The following is a 27,028-nucleotide window of genomic DNA, read 5'->3' on the forward strand; positions in this document are numbered from 1 at the left end:
GTTGGTGAAAGCAAAGCCAATGTTAGCAGATCCCTATGGGGTGTCTGCTCCTGGGGACCTCTGACCCACCAGAATGAAGAGGATGGACTGTGTAAGCCATGAAATGGGGAGAAATGAAAGAAAGAAAAAACCCAGGACGGCTGTGTTTCTGAGGAGACAGCCATGGACTCTGGAAATTATGGCCACGGACGGGCAGGTCTGCGAGTCAACAACTGAACTCTTAACCTCTGGTTCTGCAGCCAGAGACCTAAGCCACTGAACTATTATAATTGCTTTAAAATGAGTTGGCTGGCTTTGGATCCGATAAAAATTGGCATACAAATGCTAAAACCAACAAATGTGGTTTCTTAACCTACACAGAAATGTACAAACCCAGAAGAGATGATGATGTCGTCAGATCTCGCAACGAACCACAAATAGCCCTCTTCATCCATCCACCCTCTGTCGCTCGTGACATAAAAATCTCCACAAAATGCTGCCGCTGTCTTCTCTGGGTTGTCCTTAAAACAAACAAAATTGACTGTCGCTGTGGGAGGCTGTGGGTTAGATGATCCAGGATAAACAGGTCCCACAGAAATAAATGATCTAGGCATGTCCTGATTAAATCAAGTCTTCCATCAACTTCAATGGGAATAAAGCAGAGCTTGGGGGAATTATTTGTTTGGACTACAAGTTCCATGACACACACACCCTCGGTGTCCTGGTGGTTGTCCACCAGAAAGGTCACTTTTCCAAGGTATGGACTAAAGCAGTGGTTCTTAACCTTTGTTACTCGGATGTTTTTGAACTGCAACTCCCAGAAACCCCAGCCAGCACAGTTGGTGGTGAAGGCTTCTGGGAGTTGTAGTCCAAAACTCCTGAGTAACCCAAGGTTAAGAACCAGTGGACTAAAGTTACCACTAATTAATCTAGATATAATAGTACAGCTGCAATACTATATAAAGTAAAGGTAAAGGTTCCCCTTGACATTTTCAGTCCAGTCGTGTCCGACTCTAGGGGGTGGTGCTCATCCCGTTTTTCAAGCCGTAGAGCCAGCGCTTGTTCGAAGACAGTTTCCGTTGTCACGTGGCCAGCGTGACTAGGGAACGCTGTTTTACCTTCCCACCAAGATGGTACCTATCTACCCGCATTTGCATGCTTTCAAACTGCTAGATTGGTAAGGAGCTGGGACAAAGCGATGGGAGTTCCCTCCATCGCGTGGATTCGATCTTATGACTGCTGGTCTTCTGACCCTGCAGCACAGAGGCTTCTGTGGTTTAGCCCACAGCACCACCACATCCTATATATACACACTTAATAATAGTAAGACCCCACCATCAAGTTGATTCCAACTTAAATGGTGACCCTTTCCAGGATTTCTGAGATATAGAGTACTCACAAAGGGTTTACTATTTTCTTCTTCTTGGGGGCTGCCCTTACCTAGTGAGAATTTTCACTAGTTCTGTAGGACTTGTTTCTGTAATGTACAAAGAAAGGACTAATGCAAACCCACCCAGGTCTAGAATTTTTTAAGGTATTCGACACATCCTATGAAATGAGTCTGTAACACAGCCCTTTGTTATCTTTTCCCTTTTAATCTCTGTCAGCTTTTTCAATAACATAATGAAAGCTTGAATTACATAACTGCACTGGCCATTCTAGGTGGGATATTTTTGCAGGTATGATGTAGCCCTGTTCAAACTGCAGAACTGTGGTTTAACTGTCAAAAAATCCATCCATCCATCCATCCATCCATCCATCCATCCATCCATCCATCCATCCATCCATCCATCCATCCATCCATCCATCCATCCATCCATCCATCCATCCATCCAGTATTTACACTGAAACACAGAAAATAGACCACACAGGCTCATGACGATCCTTGCTTATAACCAGAAATAAATAAATTGGCTAAAATGATCTGATATTCTAGTCATAGAGAGGAGGGAGATATAACTTGCATGGAGCAAGTCATCTGCAATTTGTGCAACATTCAGTGAAAGAACAAAATGGTTGCCTAGTTAGACATAAAGAAATCTGAGCAGAAACAGTCTATTGCATGAATTGGAAACCTACCACATAGCAAGAAAATAAACAGAACGGCCGCTTAGGTTTTACTCGAATGGCAATGTCTCCCTCTTGCCCACGAGGCAAGATGTTGCCGTTTTCATCTATAATCTAGAAAAATGCAAATGCTATTGTGAATAATCAGAGAAACATAAAGAATAACACATATTTCATTCGCCTCAATTTAGACTCAACCACGATTTTTAAAAAATTAATACTACCCAATATTAAATAAGACATGACAGAAAAAAGCAAAGTAACATAAAAATAACAAATCAATAAAGAGAAGAAAAAAAGAAAAATACATTTGAGTTAACATAACATCAAGAAATACAACAAATTAGTGAACTACCCACCAAGACCAGAAGAGTTATATTTCCTTCACAGTCCAATGTTTATGATCCCCCCCCATACCACTTCCAAAAAGTAATTAGCTCTTGTTGGCATAATGTCTTTCCTTTTCAGTAAGGACATTTTACACGATCCATAACCTTAGATCAGTGTTTCCCAGTTTTGGGGTCGTGACCTCCAAAGAGTTTTCTGAGGGGTCGTGGGTTGCCTTATACGTATTGTAACCCTTGGGGAATAATTTCTTCCTTGACCTTTTGGAGTGGGATGTTAAAGTTAGTGCGTATGTATAGTATATGTATGAGAAGCAGGCCCTTTGGGGAAGAATAAATATGGCTCCCAATACTGAAAAATACAGCCTGCAAAAGGTCAACGAACTCTATCCGGCCCCAAGGACCAGGGATCATTGCACAAAAAATATCAGCTAACGACACCAATCAATCAGAGTGACAGATAATCTCCCCCCCTCATCACAACAAAAACACACTGATCACCATAATCATCTATCTCCTGAAAAGGACAAAAGCTGTTCCCACAGCTATAAATACTCAACTCCCAAACAAACTGCACCAGAGCACAGAGTGCTACTCCTGTCCTCTGAAGATGCCGGCTACAGAGACTGGCGAAACGTTAGGAAGAACAACCTTCAGAACACGGCCAAAGAGCCCGAAAAACCCACAACAACCATCAGATCCCGGCCATGAAAGCCTTTGAGAATACATTGAATCCTCTCCTTTCTGAGAAAGGATCACTTTTACCCTGCCAAAAATGCCTTTTTACGCAAATGCAGCAGGGGGTGGTGTCACAGGTTACTCACTATTTATAAAACGGGGAGGTAACTTGAAAAAGGTTGGGAGCCACTGCTTTCGATGGATCCTCTGTTGTTAATGTATCATCAGCAAAAATATTGGACTCTTGATCTTCTCTATTTGGCCAACAACCTGTATTAAGTTATTTTCCCCAATAGCATTCTCCAGCCACTGTATAACTTAATCAAATAATATTGAGGAAAGGGGTACATCCTTGTCTTGTATCTTGGCCTAAGAAAATCTGTTCTGTCCAGAGGTTTCCAGCCTTGGGCAATCCAGGTGCTCTTGGGCTGCAAATCCCAGAAGCCTTCACTGCCAGCTGTGCTGGCTGAGGTTTCTGGGAACCAGCTTCTTACACCATCATTCACTAATTCTGTAGCACAGTTTTCAGAATATAATTGATGGACTATGCATCTGAATTGTATGCCAACTCACGCTTTTCTATCAGCATTTTAAATACTGGCCATTCCATTGAATCGACCACAAAATTTTAAAGCCATAGCCTCCAGACAAGAGCAAGACAAGGAAGACTATTTTTTCTCTCTTATCATGTTTTTTTTTGTTGTTATTTGCTTCTGTGCAAAACTAGCAACCTTTCCATTTGAGGAGCAAAGCCAAGCCAAGCATGCTCGTTGTCTCACTCTGATCCAGAGCATCCCATAATTCTGTCTCCCAGGGCGAGAAAAAGGCTATTCTAGTTCCTCTTCTTTGCATTAACGAGAGGCCATAACGAGAAAGAATCTCCCTAGTCATGGAGGAGGTAAAAGGGGAAAAAAACTTCCAGAATCCCCTCTAATTTATAGATGCTATTAGTTTTCATATGAATTTTGGTTTCCATGTCTGACTTCCCGTAGACTGCACAGGATGAGGGAACTTCTGCTACCTGAACATCGTAAGGTGGAGGTGGTCTGCCCATCGAGCCAGGTTTAATTTTCTTCCCTTTTTCATTTTGTGATATTATACCCTGTGGGGAGCAAAATTTTGAACAGTGTGTCATGCATCACAAATTACAGTTTTTACTTGGTGCTTGGAAGCCTTCCTCCCTGAGGTACAAGTGGTCAGGACTGTCAAAACGTCTTTGTTATAGCTCAATTCTCTCTCTCCCCCCCAAAAAAATACTTGTAACTTTACTGAACTTCACTACTTCATCAGTAATATAACGTTAACATTTCCACAAAATACGTTTGTTTTTAGAGAAGAATGATCAGTAAATGGAAATATTTTATTCTTTCTAACTTATCAGAGTCTCTGAATGAATATATTGAAACCAGTAAGTGCCAGTTGAGGTAAACTAACAAACAAGAGGCGGTCTACTAAAGGAAACTATCGTTCAGTTTGATCTGTAGGTTTCTGCTGGGACCTTTTTTTGTTGGCTCACTGTCCCCACACCAAACTCTGCCGAACCAATGCCACCAGTTCCTACACTGGAACTGTAAAACAACGACAGCACCTACTACTTCCGTCTGTCCGTAGGCTTCATGGATATCCAACCCTGTCTGCTTTTTCCACTGCGCCATCACCTCCAGGTTGAGCGGCTCCCCGCCAGTCAGACAGTGCCTCAGGCTCTTGAACCTATAGCTTTGCAAAAGGACGAGATACCATTAGTCTCCGGATCTGGTTGGCAATTAAAAAAAAAAGTTCCCCAAACTTCTGGATTTGGGGAAAGGCCTCTTTTGAGGGTGAGGAGCCTGGGTGGAGTGGTAGAGAGGGAGGGGGGCTCTTAGAAACGAAGAGGATTTTGAAGGAGAGGGTTTGTTTCTTCCACACCAGCTGAGATTTGAGTCTTGGAGAAGAGCGAGGCTTCGCCGAGAGCTTCACGGCTCCGGACTGCATTTGGAGGCTTTGGGAATTAATGTATCTCTACTGCTTTTTCCTCCCTCATGCGATCTGTAAGGAGAGAATTCAACTCCTGGCGTTAGAATTCCTCATATTAAGAGCTGTAACTGAAGTGGACCTTTGACCCGAGGGCCAAATTTAAGAGGACACAGAAAGGTGCTCCTAGAAAGGGGTGAAAGCCAGGTCACCTCCAGCCGCTCCTCCCAGGAAAAAAGGGACCACAGAACGGGTGGGCTCCATGCCAAATGAGAGGGGGCCTTCTCTGGGGCAGCTCCCGGGTTAGGGGACGTTCTCCCTTTGACCCTCCTGTCGTCAGCTGAAGACTCACCTTTTCAGGCAGGCTTTTGACAAGAACGACGGAGTCCCTGAATGCCCTTTTTAAAGCAAAGATTGCTTTTAACCATTTAAAAATGTTTCTAATCATTTACTGTATTTTAATAGTCCGATTGGTTTTTAATGTATAACTTTTGGTGCTTTTAATTCTATTCTTTTAAATACTGTGAGCCACCTTGTGACCCCTTATCAGGAGAAAGGCAGGCTGGGCATGAACAAACGAACCAATGAACAAACAAACAAATTGATATGGCCCTTGTGTGCTCAGGCCGAAGTCCCCTCCTTGCCTCTTGCCCTCCTGGCATGACCTCCTAAAGGCCGGGGTGCCCAAAATCGCTGTTACAGCTCTGCTCCTGTGAATAAATCAGGGTCGTGTGTGAGTTGGCCTCTCATCACCATAGGCGACCTGAACGTACACATAGGCGAGTACGTTGCTCTTGTGAAGGCGGAGTAGAGCTCTCACTTCTTATAACAGAACCAGCAAAGGATCCCTCCTCATGAATCAGTATAGAAATATGGCAAGCCATTGCAAGAAAGACACAGCGGTCTATCTCTCCCCTAAGCAAGCTACAGAATATTTCCCTGGGCTAGCAACCTTGGTGGGATTTTTTATTTTTTTTTGCTAAGACTTGATTCAATGACAGCAGATACCGGGTGAGATCCTGTTGCACAAGCATTCGGTAGACTGTTGGCGCTGTGCACATCTTAGTTATTGGATAGGTGGAGAGAACCTGAGGAGACAGGAAGAAGAAGAAAAGTTCAAATGCACTCACAAAATGCTTTAACTGCTGGGTATTTATTATTATTATTAATAGGTCATTTCCCATAATTATCTGCCAGTGGATAACTCAGTTTAGGTATCTGACTACAGAGTCAGAGGCTGAGAGTTTGATTTCCCCCCCACTCCCGGGGCCTCCTGGGAGAAAAGCCAGCCTGTGAGGCCTTGGGCAGGCTGCACCGTGCCAGGGCGCCCTCTAGTGTAAGGGAAGGGTCAACCACCTCTGAATACTCTCTACCTGGAAAACCCTGAAAAGGGTAACTCAGAATTGACTTGGCAGCACATCATCCTCATCTTAGAGCTGCAAAGCTAGATCATCATTTTCTGCCCCTGTTAAGGAGGCACCGTGGGGGAATCGAATTCCTAACCTCTGGCTCTGATGCCGAAGAATTTACCACTGAGCTATCCAGCAGGGTTTTTAAAACTTTTTTTTATTAGGATATAGAAAGAAAAATATCATATTTTTTGCTCCATAAGACGCGCCTGAGGATAAGACGCAGCTAATTATGGAGTGAAAAATGTGGTACATTGAAGGCAAATTTCCCACATTACCCCCCTGCCTTTCTGCCTTCAGAGCTCTCAAAGGGGGGGAAAGCCCTTGGAGACCTCCTGGGGGTCCCCCGCCACTGTGATCTGACCCCAAGGAGGTCTCCAAGGGCTTTCCCCCAACATCAGGAGGAGCCCTTGCAGAAGTGCATTCGCTCCATAAGATGCACACACTTTTCACCCCACTTTTTTGGGGGGGAAGTGTGTCTTATGGAGTGAAAAATACAGTAATGAAAACAGAAGTGAATTCTTGCATATCAAGGACACCTGACATTTGTATACATGACTTATACTCTACATTTTATACTAAACATACTATTCTATGCTTTAAATTTACTTAACCTTTTGAAATATATGCTGTGCTCATCCTAAATTCTATCTCATTCTTCTAACATCTGCTTTCCTTTTCACGAGTATTTTTACAGCATTATTTCTGCACCCTTTTTATTTGTTTAAATAATCAAAATAATTTTCCCATTTTCCCCCCAAATTCTTTGACAAGGTCTTCTGTTTATACAGTTTGTAAGTTTCGCAATTGTAGCAGATTCAAACATTTTTTCTCTCCAATCCTCTGCTACTGGGCATCTCTCTGTTTTCTGGTTCTTAGCCATTATTGCCCGGCTGCTGTTAACATATAATTAAACAGTTCTTGTGTGGACTTTTCCAGATTTTTCTGATGGTATTGCCAGGAGCATTGCCTCTGGTTTCATCTCAAATTCAGCTTTTAGGATTTTCCTCATTTCAACATGAATGCATTCCCAGGATTTCTTGGCTTTTTACAAGTCCACCACATGCAGTGTTATAGCCTTCAAGTTCCTGAGACTTTATAACTTTTATCCATATTTTTAATGTCTTTTGGTGTTATGTACCACCAATAATACATTTTGTACCAATTCTCCCTTAGATTTTGACATGCTGTTAATTCTATGTTTTTTGTCCATGATCTTTTCCATTGTTGAAAAGTTATCTCTTTTCCCAGGTTCTTTATCTAGTTTAACATATTGATATTGACTGGTTCTATTTCTGTGTCAGACTGAAGTATTAATTTATAGATACTGTATGTCCTCATAGTTGCTCAGTTTTTTTGTATAATTATTCTCTCAAAGTCCGTTAAAGTTCTTACTCTTCCCCTATTATCTTGTGCGTGAACTATCCAACAGTTTTGATGATGATGATGATGATGATGATGATGATGATGATGATGATGATGATGATGGCCAGTGGAATTGCAGGCCAATGCGATCAACACAGCTGAGGTTTGAGAAAGGCAGTATTCAATGGGAACTAGGAAGAGAGGACATCTGGTTAGCATTAAAACATAGCTCAAAGGAGAATTTTATATTCTTACATTCAAAATCTCTCTCGGATCAAACTGTGGCATGCTGTGTATAAAGGCGGTGCCACCCCAAAGCCATGGAGAGAAAAAGCTCCCGAGCGTTGCCTTGATCCAGCCTGTGTCCGACATGTTCCATATTACATCTGAGGGCTTCAAGTCTAGCCAGTACCTGCAAGACACAGAGGTTCAGAGCTGGGGGTGGCTGGATTAATCCACGCAAGAGACACTGAATAAGATTTGGGAAGACCCAAAGCTCATTGCGGGAGCCATCCTGTCCCAGTTCCTTCACTTTAAATATGAGGTCGTAATCAGTGGTGTCGTCATGGTGTCCCCTCCCAAGGTTGAAATGCCAGTGCTTATTTTGCAACCAGGACCCTCTGAGTCACTCCATCTTGGCTTTGTATCACCAAACACAAAACAAAACAAAAGGGGGGGAAAAGAGTAAGCTTTCACGGCATATTCCCACTTCGTCAGACATAAGCATCAGAATACAGGGATTAAAACATTCATGCAAGGGTCTAAGACAGTGGTTCCCAACCTTGGGTCCCCAGATGTTCTTGGTATGCAACTCTCAGAAGCCTCACCATGAGCAGTGGTCATCGTCGTTTAGTCGTGTCCGACTCTTTGTGACCCCATGGACCAGAGCACGCCAGGCCCTCCTGTTTTCTACTGCCTCCCGGAGTTGTGTCAAATTCATGTTGGTTGCTTCGCAGACACTGTCCAGCCATCTCATCCTCGGTCGTCCCCTTCTCCTCTTGCCATCACACTTTCCTAACATCAGGGTCTTTTCCAGGGAGTCCTCTCTTCTCATGAGATGGCCAAAGTATTGGAGCCTCAGCTTCAGGATATGTCCTTCCAGTGAGCACTCAGGGTTGATTTCCTTTAGAATTGATAGGTTTGTTCTCCTTGCAGTCCAGGGGATTCTCAAGAGCCTCCTCCAGCACCACAGTTCAAAACCATCAATTCTTCGGCGTTCTGCTTTCTTTATGGTCCAGCTCTCACTTCCATACATCACGACAGGAAAAACCATAGCTTTGACTATTCGGACTTTTGTTGGCAAGGTGATGTCTCTGCTTTTTAAGATGCTGTCAAGATTTGTCGTCACTTTCCTCCCAAGAAGCAGGTGTCTTTTAATTTTGTGGCTGCTGTCTCCATCTGCAGTGATCATGGAGCCCAGAAAAATAAAATAAGAGCAGTGGTAGCAAGGTCTTTTAGGAATTGCAGTCCAAGAACATCTGGGAACCCAAAGTTGGGAACCACTGCTCTAAGATAAAGGGACAGTGGTATTTCGTTACATTTCACACCTAGTAATGATTTACAACCCATGTTCTTTCAAAGTCTGGTTCTGTAATCAGCAACAATCCTTAAAGGAAACAACAGAGGAACAATGCATGGCACTGTAGAGAATGACAGAATTTACCTCTGAGCCTTATTTTGAAAAGGTGGGCATGGTTAGTTGGGAAAGAAAATAACAGTAGGTAGCAGCATAATTATTATATTTGGTGATGACTTTAAAAACATTGGCTAATATTTAATATTGAGATGGGTGTCCAACGTGTGTGTGTATTTTATCTCAGATGTTTCCCTTTAGATTCTTGTTCTGTAGTCCCTCTTCTCCAGAACAGCAACTTCCATATCTTGTGAAGAGTGTCCTATGCTCGCCTTCAAAAAACCCTTTTTTTTGCTTTGTCAGATCACTCATTTCTTCTCCTCTGTTAGCTGCAGAAACCACCCTCCTTTTGCATCTCATAGTGAGTTTTTCCCCCCTCCCTTACTTGTGACCACTTTCCACTTGGGGTTGGGGAGGAATTTTGCCCTGCCTTGTGCTCCAGTCAAGGCAGAGTGAGCCAGCTTGCTTTCTCCTCACCTACTTGCCTGATTAGGATGGCTTGGTTGCTGCTTGGCTTTTTGTGCCCCAGTCTGTCAGCAAATGCACACAAAGTGTCAGATGAAGAGTTCCAGAGAAGAAACATCCCTGCAACCCACTCATCAGGCTGCTTGGAAAACCTGTTCCCTTCTCTCCCACTGAGCTCCCTTCCATGTGTGTTATGTGTGTGTGCAGGTGTGTGTTTCACAGTGTCCTATTGCTGAACCTAGGAGAAAGAGGAGAGGGCAGGATAGAAACACGGGGCACAGTAGAAAAACTGTGTCATCTGTTGTTGCTTCTGCATTTCACAGGCTGTGTAAGAAGTAGGTCGTGGTGGTAGAACTGGTCTCTGGATGGCAGTTTCTCCCTTTCCTCCCAATGGAGGCCAGCTCTCATCTTCATACCTGCAACTAAGTCATAATCTGGAGCATGTAAATATGTGTGTATGAACACTCAGGAAGGAAAGAGCATGTGTGCGCGCAGATGCATAAGACTCGTGGAGGAATCCTGCATGTCTGAATTTGCAAATATTCTACTGGCTATGACCATGCATTAATGTGTATTGTAGAAAATGATCAGTTTTGATAAGAAGGGACATGGTGGCGCTGTGGGCTAAACCGCAGAAGCCTGTGCTGCAGGGTCAGAAGACCAGCAGTCGTAAGATCGAATCCACGCGACGGAGTGCGCTCCCGTCACTTGTCCCAGCTCCTGCCAACCTAGCGGTTCGAAAGCATGCAAATGCAATTAGATAAATAGGGACCACCTCGATGGGAAGGTAACAGCGTTCCGTGTCTAAGTCGCACTGGCCATGTGACCACGGAAGATTGTCTTCGGACAAACGCTGGCTCTATGGCTTGGAAACGGGGATGAGCATCGCCCCCTAGAGTCGAACACGACTGGACAAAAATTGTCAAGGGGAACCTTTACCTTTACCTAATTATTGCATCTCTGGAAGAAGCATTCCCTTGACTCTGGAGATACATGATCTGTGGTAACCAGAGATTCTCCTGGGGGCATAATGGAGTGGCCAACAAATAATTGCTTCTGGAGATGAAGGATAAGATGGTACTTTCCCCACTGTTCCATCCAGAGAAGCTGACTGGAGTGGCAGCTGAACCTTTACACAAGATTGCGGTTAGGAGAGCCTCCTCCACCTTGCTTGAGGCCTGTGGGCCCCCTTGACTGGGGGTGAGCGGGGTGTGTGTGTGAGGCAGACTATGTGAAGCTCTCCATTTGGCCCTTCAGCCTCTGCAGCCTTCTTCATACCACACACTGAGTGCACAAATAGCACAGACACCCATGGAGATATGTAAATGCTCAGTTCTTATTCAGTTTAGTGCTAACGATGTAAACAATGAACTGGGTACCAGCAGAACCAGTGCTACCCATAGGCACAGTGAGACAGGTGGCTTAAGCAGCAGATTTTGGGTTGTGTGAAAGAGTAGCAAGTAATTATAGCTGGTATCCTCCGGAGCTTCTACTGAATTGAATGTCTCACCAACCTAATAAGTGCAGGATTACACCATCTGCATAGGTTTTGCTATTCCTCAAGCCAAACACAGATCACAGAATCATAGAATAATTAAGTTGAAAGGGGTCTATAAGGCCATCATGTCTAACTCCCTGTTTAATGCAAGAATCCAAATCAAAGTATATCTGACAGATGGTTGTCTAATTTTCTCTTGACTGCCTCCGGCACTGGAGCATTTACCTTGATCTTTATCATTACCTGCACTATCAGGTTAGGTCTGCTAATGCCTGAATTGCCCCTCCTCCAATAGTCCAACAAAATTGCCTACATCTTCCAGAGAAAATCAGAAGCCTGTGTTCATCACAGTTGGCATTTATGCCAGTAAAGGGTTAATTCCAAAATGAAACCAAACCATTTTAGACAAGCAAATTAATATTCATCTGAGTGTCAAAATGTACGCTTTTGCAATAATTCCAGGCAACGTCACCTTGTCTAATTCTACAAGCTTTATTTATCTACATTGCTTCTATGCTCCACATGCTAAAATTACTTCAAAAGGTAACAAGACAGTCACACAGCTGTGAGGAAAGCTGTGGGCACAAATACTTTAAAATCCTTCCTTGAAGCTTGTAAAAGAATGCAAGTGTAAAAACATAAGTTATAGGCAGAACCTGGAGCACATCTTTTAAGAGTAAAAAAAGAATAGTAAAACATATTTCAATTAGATTCTAAAAGTGCAAGAGATTATAGCCTTATAAGGCACATTCAAAAACAAAAGACAGAGGAGGCATCTCTTAAAATACTGAAATCATTAAAATTAAAAATCTATAAGAATAAAATACATTATTCAGTCTTTTAGCTTATCTGGACAAACACAGAAAAACAATAAATAATATTTTAACTCAGCCAAGCCAGTTAATATCTTTTGAGAAAAATCAATGTTGACTACTGTTGCGAGCATCTGGAAACTAAACGTGTTCCTGCGCTGCTACATAGTTGTTGTTATTTAATGTCTGGTACCCAAAAGTGGCATGTAGTTCTGATGATGTGATGAATGTGGAGAATATGTCTCCACATACTTATAACTCTTACCAATTGTTTTCCTTTCCTTCTAACTATAAACATTCTTCATCTGCTTAACCAGGTTGTATGATAGTTGTTGTTATTGTTGTTTAGTCACGTTGTGTCCAACTCTTTGTGACCCCATGGACCAGAGCATACCAGGCCCTCCTGTCTTCCACTGCCTCCTGGAGTAAGTAACTATAGTACGATAGTAGGAAACTGTTATATGTGCTACTAAAATCTCATACACTTTGCATTGAATAAATTTTCTGGGCTTGGTACAAAACTTTGGTATACATGTATGTTCTGACAATTCTTACTACCTTAGGCAATTTCTACCTGACATTTCTGCTAGTCTAGCAATAATGTGGAATCCCAAAACCTATATTCCATGGATTTATATTTTCCAAAAGATGGCACTATGAGATTGTAAAACACCCCCTTTTCATTCCTTCATCTGTTATTTATGATAACCTCATCTTTAAGCTTACAAATCATAACCAAAAACATTCATCGAGTTGCCAAAATTGTTTATAATTCATTGACCTTGTTCTGCTGACTAATTGGTTATAATTTTGAATAATTCATTGGCTTTGCTCTTCTGGCTAATTGTTTTGAAATGACTTATATGAACTATTTGTTGTAAGCCGCAAGTTTTAAAGGTACTTTCTCTTTAGGGGAAATTTCCCTGCACCCCCTATTTCTAAACACACGGTGTTTCAAACCTTGAAACCACAACATCAACTTGAAATGACAACATCAATCACATCAACCGTGAAATCACAACATTCTGTGTTTCTGTGTTGATGAGGTTTTCTACTCAGCAGATGCTCAACAGGATGTTGGTCTGAATTACTTATTAGTGTACTTTACTTATCAGGAAGGTGGTTCCGGGCCTTTCTGCTTCAGGTGCCACAAAGAATGATGATAGCTTTACTGTAACGCTTCTGGAGAGTGCCAGATTAGGGAAGGCTGATGCTAAAGGCAGCTGCTTAAAAATTCATAGAATCATGAAGTTGGAAGGGCTCTATAAGGCCATTGAGTCCAACCCCCTGCTCGATGCAGGAATACAAACCAAAGGATATCTGCCAGGTGGTTGTCTAAGTTTCTATCGAAAGTGTTGGAGATGGAGGTCATTGGTTCCATTGTTGTACTGCTCTAACAGTTAGGGAGTTTTACTCGATATTTAGTCGAAATCTCGCTTCCAGTAACTTGAGCCCATTGTTGCGTGTCCTGCACTCTGGGATGATTACAAACAGATCCTTGCCCTCCTCTGCATTCAGGGACAAGAGCAGAGATTTTTTTTGTCTCCGATCTGTTCTTATTATTTGCCTTTCTATCTTTTTTCACTTCAGTACCAGGGTTTTAGAAGCGCAAGAGAAACAAAGAGGCCTACCTTCCAGATAACATGCATCCAAGAGTCATACTACTATGGGAATGTTCTGCCATTTTTGGTAAGCCAGTAGTTCCACTGGTGAAATAGATCATCATGGGGTCGCTGCTTTTGGTTTCAACACAGCTATGACTGGAAGGGGATGCGCTGAAGGACAGACAAGAAAGTGGGAGAGACAGTTACAAGAATGACTAGCAAGTCTTCATGTTTGGGAAACACAAAAAGGTAGAACCTGGAAATCATTAATTGTAAATATGAGTTACTGAAATCAATTCCTTTTTTGCACTACTCAAATCATATCTAAGGATGCAATCAGATGGCAGGAAAGAAAGACACACGCCCAGTTACACCAGAAAGGGCTGATTTACTGGTAGCAATCACTCTTAAAGGGGCCTTTCTGTTTGTTGGAATATTGCTCCAACCCAATCCTCAAAGTAATCCTATAGCTGGACCAAGAAAGTCCAGCTTCGGCATGGAGTGGGGTCAGGTTGGAGTGCAGTTCCCCATATGTTGTGTGCTCATCAGGAAATAGATCACACTGAACCCATCCATAATGTGATCCCTATATGATCACCCCTTAAGGTACTTACGACTGTAATAGAATGAGAGATGGCTCCAATTTTTTATGGGTTAGTGGAACTGTGAGGCCTTCCAAATGGGAGAAAAGTTCCGCTCTCCTTTCTCCCTCTTTGTGCTGCTTGGTAATGAACAACAGTCACATCTAAACTATTTATAGGTGCTTGTTCACAAGCAGCCCGTCTGATGGCCTCAAAGACCCATAAAAACAAGAACAATGTCTGAAATGTTAGGAATCTGAATAGTAAGAATAGTTTTAAAGTACTATAAAAGGCAGCAGCGTTAGTACAGTGGACCCTCTACTTACAGAATTAATCCATATTGGAACGGTGGCTGCAAGTCGAAAAGTCTGTAGGTCGAATCTCCATTGACCTACAATGCATTGAAAACCAATTAATCCCATAACTGGCAGTTTTTATTCTATTTTTGTTCCATTTTGGTTTTTTTCTGGTCTGTAAGTCGATTCTCCAGCTGCAGGTCGAATCTAAATTTTGCGGCCAGAGAAGTCTGTAACTCGAAAAGTCTGTAAGTCGAGCCGTCTGTAAGTCGAGGGTCCACTGTAGGGGGTTCAATTTTTTCAGCCACTCCATACGCTGGCCACAGTGCCCTACTTGCTGGCACAGGGGACCAGAAGGGCATAGACCCAAATGACTGAGCTATCCGGCTTTTGGTTGAAGGTAGAGGAGCAAGGGCTGGCCAGCCAATATAAAAATACGGTATGCTAAATACGTAAAAACAGCATTCCCTGACATAGCACTAAACTCTGGTACTCCTGGAACAGACCTGAATGAAATAAACCATGCCTTCAAAACTGGAAGCCGGTGACTCCATTTTCCTGAGAGCAACAACTATGCTCCAAGTTTTAATCCAGATCTGACAACAGCTATCTAAGAGCTGTTGAACTCCATCCACAAAATTGGTTCAGCACCATGGAGAGCAACTCAAAATGTGGGACTATTGTCTGGTGCAGATTCACCACCCTTTTGAAACCGGAACCCGAAATGCTTCAGGAGACGACAGGAGAACACACAAAATTATAGTATTTGTCCCAGTTCATCAGAGCTCTAATTGAGGCCACCCTTGTGTCATCTGGAAAGTAGGAGAAATATTGATAACTTCAGTGAACAATCAGGCAAATTTTCAAGCACATGTAGTCCAACTGAAGGACGTACATGCTTTCATTACTTTTATAGTGATGCAGAGTTTGTAGCCTCACTAGAAGCTGGGGGCATGTGATAGTCTGATGTTTTTCCACTCAATGTAATTAAGAGTAACAATTACTGTTGACTAATGAGGAAGAATTACTTGAGAATGGCAGCTACAGTGATGACTACTTGTGGTGGTGCCTTGTAACTGCAAGAAAATAATTTCTAAAAGGTAATTTTCCAAGTTCTACATTAGGAATGCTTTATTTTCTCAGCATTTCACTGAGAGATTTGCCAGTATGTGCAACTCACACATGTTCTTCCTGTACAATCAATTATGGGTGTTTCACATGCTGTTTGACTTGAACGTCCATCATTTCTGGCTAGAATGACGATGGGAGTTGTAGTCCAATATTGAGAACTCACAGATGCATTACTCATTTGTCAATGAAATCATTAACACTCACTCAAATAGCTCCTTGAAGTTTAGCCAATTGTCCCTCCTGCTTTCAGAGATGAGCAGCTTTGTTTCCAGAAAGGGGCAGGACGATGAAACAGAATCAACCGCAGCAGCCAAAGCATCATTTGTAATGATGCACTTTGCTTTTGAAGCCTGGAGCCTGTACAGGATGTCTTTGGCTGTCAGCTGGAGCGTCCCTGGCACGAAAACAATCCCTGGAGGGCCAATGGATATGTAACATTGTCATTACAAGTCAAGAGAGAAGCTAAAGAGAATACATGTCACTGTCCTTCCTGAAACACTGTTCTTCAAAGACATGTGCCTCAGTTAATCAGACTTGCAAATGAAGACTGTGTTTGCCTTCCAGTGACCAATCACAAAACAGTGCATGCTAACTGCAAGGTGAGGAAAATCACATGCTGTGACAAACAAATGTCTTTTACTACTTGAGAGAGCACTTACTTTAAAATGTGCTAAATGGACTATCTAGCTTGATTGTATGATTTTTTTAATGCTTTGGAGATTATCAAAGAGACTGAATGTTATGGGATACAGCCACAGGCACAGATGTGAGTTCAAATGCCCATTCAGCCAGTCATTTTCCCTCACCCTAACAGAGCTCATGGGGTTTGTTGTGAGGATAAAGATGGAGAGGTGGATCTTGTACATCTCCCTGAGCTTTAAGGAGAAAACGCAGGATCTAAGAGTTCCAGACAAATAATAAAGAATGCTACAAGAATGCAGGAAAAAAACTGGGTGGATCAGATCAAATGTCCAGCTTGTTCAGCACCCTCCTTGGAATCTAGAAAAGTTCTTTTTGGACTACAATTCCCAGATGTCTTCAGTCAGCACCATGCTGGCTGGAGATTTGGGGAACTGCCATTCAAAAAAGAGAGGATTTTCCCCCCATACTGTATTTGAATACTATGCTCCCTTCACAACGATGCCTTCACAGACCTGCATTCAAAGGAAAGCAAGCGGGGATCAGTGGTAAGCCTAAGCAATTTACCACCAATCTATAATATCAGCCAAATTAGGCACTCAGTATACACCAGGGTCTTGAGGACAAGCCCCCACCCTAAACTCCCTGCCAAGGGTCTACCTTTTATACATTTGAGGGTCTACCTTTATATATTCCAGAAAACATGTTTTTGTCCAAACATCACAGATGTACCAAGAGTCATACAAAACTATCTTTGAACCTTTTGGGAGTGATTGAGCACACTTCAGAAGAGGCCTCTCTTTGCATGGGGAAGAGGAGAGAGAAAGATGACCTCCTTAGGTTTCCTCGGCTGTCCCTTACCTGTGTCAACCTGTGCGGACCTACCTCCAACCTTAGAGTGCTATTCTTAGGGTTGCTGGTGTCCCTTCCTTTCTCCTCACACCTTGCTCTTGTCACTTTCATTCGCGAGAAATGGCTCCCGGCAGCTTCAACCTAGCTGGCTAGAGCTAGGACGTCTGTTACTTTTCCTATCCAAAATGCATTTCTTTCATAAATGCTAGATTTCTTAGACAAGAGTGTGGATGTGATTCCTTTACAAAAGAGAAAGGGTGCTGAACTCTTCATCCCAAGTCTCAAAGAGCTGAAATCCCCACGTTAATGTTGCTCCAGTATCTTTGGGTGTATCTACTCTCCAACTCTCTTCTCATGAGAAGAGTCCCTGGAAAAGACCCTGATGTTGGGAAAGAGTGAAGGCAAGAGAAGAAGGAGATGACAGAGGACCAGATGGATGGACAGGGTCATCGAAGCGACCAGCATGAATTTGACCCAACTCCGGGAGGCAGTGGAGGACAAGAGGGCCTGGCGTGCTCTGGTCCATGGGGTCATGAAGAGTCGGATATGACTTAACGACTAAACAACAACAATACTCCAACATGATGTGAAAACAGAGATGTGACTGTAAGACAAAAAGTGTTCACGGCAGTTTCCCATACTTTCAATCCTGTTCGTGTAAGTGCATAGCACTATACCTGGATCCAAATCATTTTAATGCTACCATAAAAATAAATAATATACAGAGATCATATTAGGGATTCTTACCTGTCCTAATGCTGGCCACACTGAGTAGCCACCATTCAGGTATTCGAGGCAGTATTAGGATCACTCGGTCTCCTCTTTTCAGATTGCATGGGCCTGAAAGGACATTGGCTGCTTTCTTGGAGAGAAATCCCAGTTCCTCAAAACCCCATCTCATTTCTTTCCCTTTACCGTCTGTCCACCAGAAGGCAGGATGAGCGGGTCTATTTCCATTCTGGAAAACAAGGCAAGAGGTCCCTGCAGACGGTTCGCTCCAGCTTGCAACAGAGAGATGAACTGGAGAAGTCACATTCAAGAGATAAAAGTATTCTCAGCTTGGAGAAGCCCATGTTGTCATACTGATGCATATGAATTGGCTGTTTCATAGAACCATAGCACAGTGGAGCTGGTAGGGACCTAAAAGGCCATCCAGTCCAATCATCTGCTCAAGGCAGGACTTGAAGTTAAAGCATTAAAGCAATGAACATATATTAATGTACAGTGGTGCCTCGCTAGACGATAATCTGTTCCATTGAAATTGCTGTTTAGCGAAATCATCATCTAGCGAAAAGCATTTCCAATTGGAATGCATTGAAACCTGTTTAATGCGTTCCAATGGGGAAGAATCGTCGGTGTCTAGCGAAGATCGGCCATAGGAAAGCCGCTTTGCGAACCACCGATCAGCTGTTTAAATAGCTGTCTTGCGAAGCTTAGGTCCTGAAAACACCTGTTTTGCGAGCATGGAGGGAGCTGTCAAAATTGTTGTCTAGCGAAAATTGGTTTGTGAAGCAGGGACCAAACATTGTCCAGCGAAATTCCCCCATAGGAATCACTGTTTTGCGAATTGCTATAGCGATTGCAAAAAGTAAATTTCTAGTGAAAAAACTGTCATGCGGGGCAACTGTCTAGTGAGGCACCACTGTATAGTCAACGTCTTATGAAAACCTGCAAACCTGATCATGGAAAAGCGAAATCTGCCCCCATAAACATGTTCTTTGTATATTCTCTGCTGTAAGCAAATATAGCCATCAACGGTGCCACGTCACTTTCTGTTCCAGGCCAAGGACATGCCTGATCCTGGGAGCAGAAATGGTAAAGGTTCGTCTTCATCTGGGCTGATACTCAAATGTCTGAGAAACGTATCATTCTAAGTTACATCCTGAGCTATGCCTCGTTGAAGGACTCATGTCTTTATACTTTTGTTGTTGGTCTTTGTTTCTCTATAAAAGGCCTACCTAGAAGTTATCACTTTGAATTCCTTGCCTGTGGGCAAGTTTTTCCCCCACTAGTGGAATAAACAGCCTTTCCTATACCTCCTTCCTCCAAGGTTATTTTTCTAAGGTAAAAAATCTTGACAACAGAATATAGCAAAAGGAAACAGGAAATCGCTCTCCTGTGTCTGGAACCGCCATTGGGTTGAGCTGGGTGGGGTCCCTTTGGGAAATGGTGCCCTATGGATGACTGGTCCCTCTATGGCAGATGGGGATGCCAAAAGCCTGAGCACCCACCCATCCTTCCCTTCCTCCTTCTCCTCCTCATCTTAGCACTGCAGATATGGAAGGGACCCTAAGGATCATCTTACATTGTTAGTGACACAAATGTCTTCTCCGCACGTAGGCAGAGGATGTGATGTGTAGTTTCTTTCTTTGCCCCGGGCTCCCACTCAGGGGTTGACGTGGCATGCATGGAATCATGTATAAATGTGCTTCATTTAGACAGACGTTTTCCAATCCAACGCAAGATGTTAAAGATGAAGAGCCTCTTGGGGAGTGAAAAAAATTAAGGGGCAAATCAAACTCAGCACTAACATCATCCAACTCAGGGACTCAAACATGGAAGAGTTGACCACTTAAAAGCCATGGACCTGGATTCACAGATCTGCCAGTTTTGATTCCTGATATCTTTGTTTTTTAAAAAAACATCTGAAGTTCTCTCCTTCCCTAATATAAAGAAATCCATGAATTTTAAGAATTTTTTTTTACCACAAATCAAAAACAAAATGTGTTGAAGCAGAGCTGAGTTTTGGGAACAAAAACTCCCATTGTCGACCAGCCTGCATAGAGGATTCTGGGAGTTATAGTCCATAAATATACAATTCCAAAGCTTTGAGTGGAATGAATGAAAAGTTACCTTTTCCAGTTTGGACCATTTATCCAACACGTCGCTCGCAAAATTGAAGTACTCCGGGAGCTCCTTTTCATACTGGTTAATGGCTTCATATTCCGAAAGATCCAGAGAAACGAATGAGCTGCCGTCCGTTTGGCATGACCTGGAAAGCGGCTTGGCGGTCAAGACAGGGGTCACCCCTGTGAGTCGGAGCAATGTCTTCATGGCGCAAGCAGTTGTGCTTGAGATCACAATCCTTAGCGTCCGGACTACGAGAAAGGATGAGCATGAAATGCAATCCTACGCAGCAGTTGTAATAAAATTATTCGTATTGCATCAGGAAAGAGCGATCGTTCTGCAGTTGAGCATTCACTAGCCATATAAAGGGCTCCATTTTCAGTCATATGATGAACACATTTTGCATTGCCAGAATAAGAGGTCATGGATTTGTATAACATTTGCATATATTGATTTATATACATAAGTGATGGGGAAGTACTGTATAGTTCTAGGAGGAAATACAATATATTTTCCTACCATAGGACCGTGACCCATTTTTTAAAAATAGAGAGCAGGTGTTGCTCAAGACGGAATTGGACCGTAGTGGAGGCACAGGGTTAAAACCCCTCTCCCCTACCAGGGTCCTTCCCTAAATCAACCTTGATCAGCTCTTTCAGTTTTATTTACTAAAAACAAAACCATTTAGTTGTTAATTGTGCAAATAATTTAAATAGCTCTTGGAGACGTCATTGACGTGTAGCCTCTGTACTTTATAAGGCTGCTTCAAAGACAGATAAATTCTGCATATTCTGGAGAAGACAATCTCAACCTTTTTTTTATTGGCCACCGCCCCCTGCCAAACAAGGATACAACATGAACAGAAGAATAGAAAATCATCTCACATTTTTCACCCCACACACACACACACACACACACACACACACACACACACACACACACACACACACACACACACACACACACACACACACACACACACACACACACACACACACACACACACACACACACACACACACACACACACACACACACACACACACACACACACACACACACACACACACACACACACACACACACGCAGGGCCCCTGTTGAGAACAGCTGGTCTAGAGCTCGGAGGAAAAGTGGTAGAAATGGTACATAAAAGTGAAGGAAGTGGTTTTTACCTGGTGGCAATCAACTGAAAAGAAATTTAGTGGCATTCCTCAGAAGAAATCGGTCATGAGAAATGGAAATCTTATCTTTTTAGATCCTTGTGTTTTTCAATCTGGCTTCTCAAAGGAGCGAAAGGTCCTTGTTTGTCCTGTATTTGCTTCCACAGGAAAGGATTATTCCTCTCTGAGAATGAAGTTTCTTGTTTCTTTAAATACTCTGAGAAAGAGAGAAAAAAGTGGTGTAGGAGAACCCGGTTATTCTTGATTCCCCTTTACAGATCAGTAACTCCATGCAGGAGAGAGATGGAGAGGTTTTTTGATGCAGGAGGTTCAAATGTTGACCTAGATGTTGTAAGATCCCCTGAGCCGTGAAACTCATCAGGCGACTTTTGACCACTTGTGTGAACAATTTAAGTCCTCTTAAGCCTTTTGGGTGAAAGGTGGGCTATAAGCAGAACTTAAAGAAACAAAATGTCAGGGAGGTTAGGAATAATGGGCCTTTCAAAATTCTCCACCCTCGATGTGGGCAGAGAAATGGAGGTCGCCCTAGACAACAAGGATTATAAAATTGTCAGGGGGTAATGGGAGTCTGGGCGATCACTTAGTAGGGCCTAAGAGACGGTAAGGGCTTCCTGTAAGATCTTTAAAAAGAAATCTTGGGTGTCATCAACACTCAAAATTCTGGACAGCCTCTTTCAGGGTTTTCATGTACAGTCGTGCCCCGCTGGACAATTACCCCGCTGTATAACAAATCCGCATTATGTCGCCGTTTTTGCAATCACTTTTGAGATCGCAAAATGATGTTTTAAATGGGCGATTTTTCGTTTGACGATTATCGGTTCCCTGTTTTGGGAACTGATTTTTTGCTTTACGACGATCAGCAAACAGCTGATCGTCAGATTTCAAAACGGCATCCGGCTTTCAAAATGGCCCCCTGCTGTTTTCTAGGATGGAATCCTTGCTATACAGGCACTGAAAATGGCCGCTGTATGGAGGATGTTCGCTGGACAGTGAGTTTTTCAGCCCATTGGAACGCATTGAACGGGTTTCAATGCGTTTCAATGGGATTTTTTCATTTCGTTTGACGATGTATTCGCTCTACAGCGATTTCACTGGAATGAATTAACATCGTCAAGTGAGGCACCACTGTATGTGAAATAGTATGGGAAACCATGGAGCCCTGAGACACTCCACAGGCTAATCATGGTGAAGGTGTTCAACAAAAGTCCCCCGACATCACTACCATTCACAACGTGACACCACACAAGAGAAAAATCCCAGAAGCTGACTCCTTTTTTCATCAGTTAAAGATTTCTCCCCCAAACACTAAACCAATGGTCAGGACTGTTTTTCACCAAGTGTGAATGGTCATGAACAGTAGACCATCTAGACGACTGCTATGGGTGTTCTCAACCTTCAGGCTCCTCTTTGCTACCTAAAGCTTGGCATCCTTTTTCCTGCTGGCAACGTGGGCATGATATTGTGCAGCAATACTGGGCCATTTCCTGACAATCTGAATTGTAGGTACAGAAGCACAGTATCTCACATTAATAAACCGGAGGGTTTTCTTTTTTTAAGAATTGAATTTCCTGGCTTTTAAATATACCGTATTTTTCCATGTATAAGACTATACTTTTGCCTAAAATCTTTAGACTAAAAATTAAGGGTCGTCTTATACACAGAAGTAAGCTGAGGAGAGAACAAAAACAAGTGGAGGGGAAAGCAGGGATCAGACCGATTTTGCAGTGCTTTTCTCCCTTTTCCCCTACACTTGCTAAGCCCCAGTTAGATTTCTTAATTTTGGATTAGAAAAGTGGGGGGCGTCTTATATATGGGGGCATCTTATACACGGAAAAATATGGTACATAGGTACTGTACCCACAAATTCAATCAGAAATTTCCCTCATATAGAATTTCCCAGTGGTACAGCCATGTTGCAATCTCATGTCCGTTTCTTTGTGTTAGGCAAGCTGAGGAAGAAAAGCTCTATTGGACCAAAACCTCTATGGATATGTGGTGTGCATGTTTTCCAAAAGATTCCCCTTTGCTTTTTGAAATTAAAAAAGAGGGAAGAGGTTGGAGTGAGCAAAGAATGTCCCTGGAAACCAAGGTCAAAATCATCCATACTATGTGAAAGGAAGACAGGGAAGAAGGATAGGGGCAAGTCTGTCCTTGCAGACAATATTAGATGGTTTTGCAGCTTACACCCTTGCAGAACCATCTAATATTAGTTCCCTTTGGGACCACATCTCTTGTAGTAATAAAAGGTTAGAATGTCAAAATTAGAGACATACTCTATAAAGGTAGTATCCCCAACCTTGGCTTGCCACCCTGCAATATTCCAAGACAATATTTTTACAATAGACTTCCTGTGATGAATTATTCCAAGTTCATGGGTTAAGTGCTTTGGAGTCTCTCTTATCTATACCACACATTGGGGTTGACTCCTGACTGAGCGCTATGTTGTGCACTACCTGATTGTATAATCCCGCTTCATCTGTAGCACCAATATCCAACTGATGTAAGCCGCCCCGAGTACACATTGTCTAGAGGGGCGGGGTAAAAATCGAATAAATAAATAAATAAATAAAGTACCTGTGGAGAGCTATCAAAAGGTAAAAGGTTCCCCTTGACAATTTTTGTCCAGTCGTGTTCGACTCTAGGGGGCGGTGCTCATCCCCGTTTCCAAGCCATAGAGCCAGCGTTTTTGTCCGAAGACAATCTTCCGTGGTCACATGGCCAGTGCGACTTAGACACGGAACGCTGTTACCTTCCCACCGAGGTGGTCCCTATTTATCTACTTGCATTTGCATGCTTTTGAACCGCTAGGTTGGCGGGAGCTGGGACAAAGTGACGGGAGCTCACTCCGTCATGTGGATTCGATCTTACGACTGCTTGGTCTTCTGACCCTGCAGCACAGGCTTCTGCGGTTTAGCCCACAGCACCACCACGTTCCACTTATCAACCCTGTGTCACATCATTTTGTTTTCAACATAATTGCCACCACTAAATTGGTACTTCCAGGCCTTGTTGAAATTTGGGACTGCTTCAAAGTTTTCTTGATCTATGCTCATCTGATTGGCAGTGGCTCTCCTCCTCATCTCATTGTTTCCTCTAAATCTTCTCTTTTTATTTCTTGTATACCTGCCTCTGTTCCCTATGAGGACAGGAATAGGGATGCCCACAATGGAGTCAGAATTCGTTGGCCATTGGCTAACAGGTTGTTCTTTGGACCGCTTGGTGTGTGGGCTCTGAGTGCACCAGCCAGAAGGGACAGGGTCATTTGGATGTAAATTATTGATGTCAATCTTCTCCTTTGGGCTGGTTGTGGTAGAGCCTAATAATTTGAATAGAGGATTGAATTTCAGGCCCTTGGCTTTCTTGCCCGTATGTTTATGATCTGCTTTGAACTTTACTGTCTTGCTCTTGGTTTTCCTTTCCTCTGTTATTTCGGGGGTGGTGGGTGGTAAAGTCTCCCTGGGGAGGTTAGGACAATAAAATACTTAGCTTCCTGCCTGAAGGAAGATTAAAAGGGCCATCCTGAAAGGAAGGAATTTCAAAGGACCATCCTGAAAATACTAAGGGGCCATCTGGGAGCTAAAGAATACCAACGTAAACCAACTTTTATGACTCTTTCTGTGCATCTTCTATATATCTCCTCTGTATTCTGTGTTGCCTTGGAATTTTCCTGACACGTATTTTGTTACGGTATATGTATATTTGATGACACCACTCTGACGACAGAAAGTTAGGAGGAATTAAAGAACCTCTTAATGGTTCTTTGAAAGAGGAGAGCTCAAAAAATGGTCTGAAGCTCAACATAAAAAAAAAACACCTAAGATCATGGCCACTGGCCCCATCACCTCCTGGCAAATAGAAGGGAAAGAAATGGAGGCAGTGACAGATTTTACTTTCTTGGGCTCCAGGATCACTGCAGATGGTGACAGCCGCCACGAAATTAAAAGACGCTTGCTTCTTAGAAGGAAAGCTATGACAAACCTTGACAGCATCTTAAAAAGCAGAGACATCACCTTGCCAACAAAAGCCCGAATAGTCAAAGCTATGGTTTTTCCTGTAGCAATGTATGGAAGTGAGAGCTGGACCATAAAGAAAGCTGACCGCTGAAGAATGGATGCTTTTGAATTGTGGTGCTGGAGGAGGCTCTTGAGAGTCCCCTGGACTGCAAGGAGAACAAACCTATCAATTCTAAAGGAAATCAACCCTGAGTGCTCACTGGAAGGACAGATCCTGAAGCTGAGGCTCCAATACTTTGGCCATCTCATGTTGGGAAAGAGTGAAGACAAGAGGAGAAGGGGACGACAGAGGATGAGATGGTTGGACAGAGTCATTGAAGCTACCAACATGAATTTGACAGAACTCCGGGAGGCAGTGGAAGACAGGAGGGCCTGGCGTGCTGTGGTCCATGGGGTCACGGAGAGTTGGACATGACATAACGACTAAACAACAATGTATATTTGAAAATATCTCAGCTAGCCAGCCCAATAAACATTTTCCTGATAAGAAACCCCACAATACACCCTCTTTGGCATTTTTTAAGAAGAAAGGTCTTCCACAACTTTTGTAGAAAAGTCCAATGCCAATGTCTACAAATGTCTCAGAGTGAGTTACTGAGACCTTAAGTGCCAGTTGATGAGAAAGAGGTGCACCTGGGGAAACTGAAGCCATTATCCTGCATGAATCTCTGTACATCTGCTGTGCAGCAAAAGGAGTTTTACTAGAGATTCAAAACCCGGCAACAATGATTTCTTTGGATTCCCCTGCCCAGTTTTCTCCCCCCCACCAGATTCTTGGTACTTCTGCAAAATTTGGTGTTCCTCTGAGGATGTAGTTCTTCTTTTTTGTGTGCAGGCTTTGTAACGGTGGCTAGAAAAGGGCTGGCAACTGAAGCACGGAGATCATGATTAATATTTTTGACGATGATATGTATTTGTTAATATCTTATAGTGAGATTCATAACCAAATTAATTAATATTCTATAGCCAAGACAAGACAATAGCACTTTATAGAACAATGAGACCCAACACCCACAGAGACAAACAGTTCCTCATTATCCCTCATTCTGTAAAAACTGTTTTTTTCAAATTCAAGTGGTTGCTGTTTGCAAGCTGCCAAGTCTCACTGGGCTTTCTCCCACTCCTTCTTCCTCAGCAGATGTCTTTGGACTTTCCCAGAAATTGTCTTGGGTAGATCCTGAACAAACTCTATCTGCGGGAAGAAAAGTGAACACATATTTAATTATGTTTGCACCCATTAATAGTGAAAAAAACTTTTAATAGGGATTGGGGGACTCTTAAGGGAAATAGCTGGATAGCTCAGTGGTTTAGTCATCAGAGGTTGTGGAGCCAGAGGTTGGGAGTTCGATTCCCGCCACGGTGCCTCCTGGACAGGGGCTGGACTGGATGATCCAGAGGGCCCTTTCCAGCTCTGCCATTCGAAGAATAAAACTATAAGGATAGGTTTTTTTTCCCAAACTGGAAACCTCCTGTGCCTTGAATTAACTTCACGGCAGGCAGAATGTTTGAAAATCCTGTCATCTCTATGGCTTCAGCTCCGTAGGGTTAAAAAAAATGTATGAAGGTTGCTATGAAACATCTGGAGGAACAGCTGTGTTAACAGTGCAAATCCATACTCAAATTTGGTTGGGGGATAATGATTTGGAATGGACAAAAATGCCTCTCCTGCTGGCTGAACTTCCT

At 42.9% G+C, this 27,028-nt stretch overlaps 2 protein-coding genes across 2 annotated transcripts in view; both read right to left on the reverse strand.

Moving 5' to 3' along the window:
* The window catches only part of LOC110082214 (acyl-coenzyme A synthetase ACSM4, mitochondrial), a 28,236-nt gene extending 7,879 nt beyond the window's left edge, over nt 1-20,357 (reverse strand). The window contains exons 1-10 of the mRNA XM_020799584.3: nt 20,157-20,357; nt 18,051-18,261; nt 16,017-16,224; nt 13,832-13,975; nt 8,048-8,204; nt 6,027-6,106; nt 4,661-4,784; nt 4,090-4,170; nt 2,059-2,160; nt 373-500 (exon numbers count right to left, since the gene is read on the reverse strand). Coding sequence (XP_020655243.3) covers nt 373-500; nt 2,059-2,160; nt 4,090-4,170; nt 4,661-4,784; nt 6,027-6,106; nt 8,048-8,204; nt 13,832-13,975; nt 16,017-16,224; nt 18,051-18,261; nt 20,157-20,357 — 1,436 coding nt within the window. The remainder of the gene's footprint in view (nt 1-372; nt 501-2,058; nt 2,161-4,089; nt 4,171-4,660; nt 4,785-6,026; nt 6,107-8,047; nt 8,205-13,831; nt 13,976-16,016; nt 16,225-18,050; nt 18,262-20,156) is intronic.
* Nucleotides 20,358-26,237: 5,880 nt separating this feature from the next.
* Nucleotides 26,238-27,028, reverse strand: part of LOC110082224 (acyl-coenzyme A synthetase ACSM3, mitochondrial) — a 36,570-nt gene continuing 35,779 nt past the window's right edge. Inside the window, exon 14 of the mRNA XM_020799607.3 lies at nt 26,238-26,537. Within this exon, the coding sequence (XP_020655266.3) occupies nt 26,448-26,537 (90 nt within the window). The 3' untranslated portion in view covers nt 26,238-26,447. The remainder of the gene's footprint in view (nt 26,538-27,028) is intronic.

Source organism: Pogona vitticeps, chromosome 13 (assembly GCF_051106095.1).
Source record: "Pogona vitticeps strain Pit_001003342236 chromosome 13, PviZW2.1, whole genome shotgun sequence".
In the NCBI taxonomy this organism is placed as follows: domain Eukaryota; kingdom Metazoa; phylum Chordata; class Lepidosauria; order Squamata; family Agamidae; genus Pogona; species Pogona vitticeps.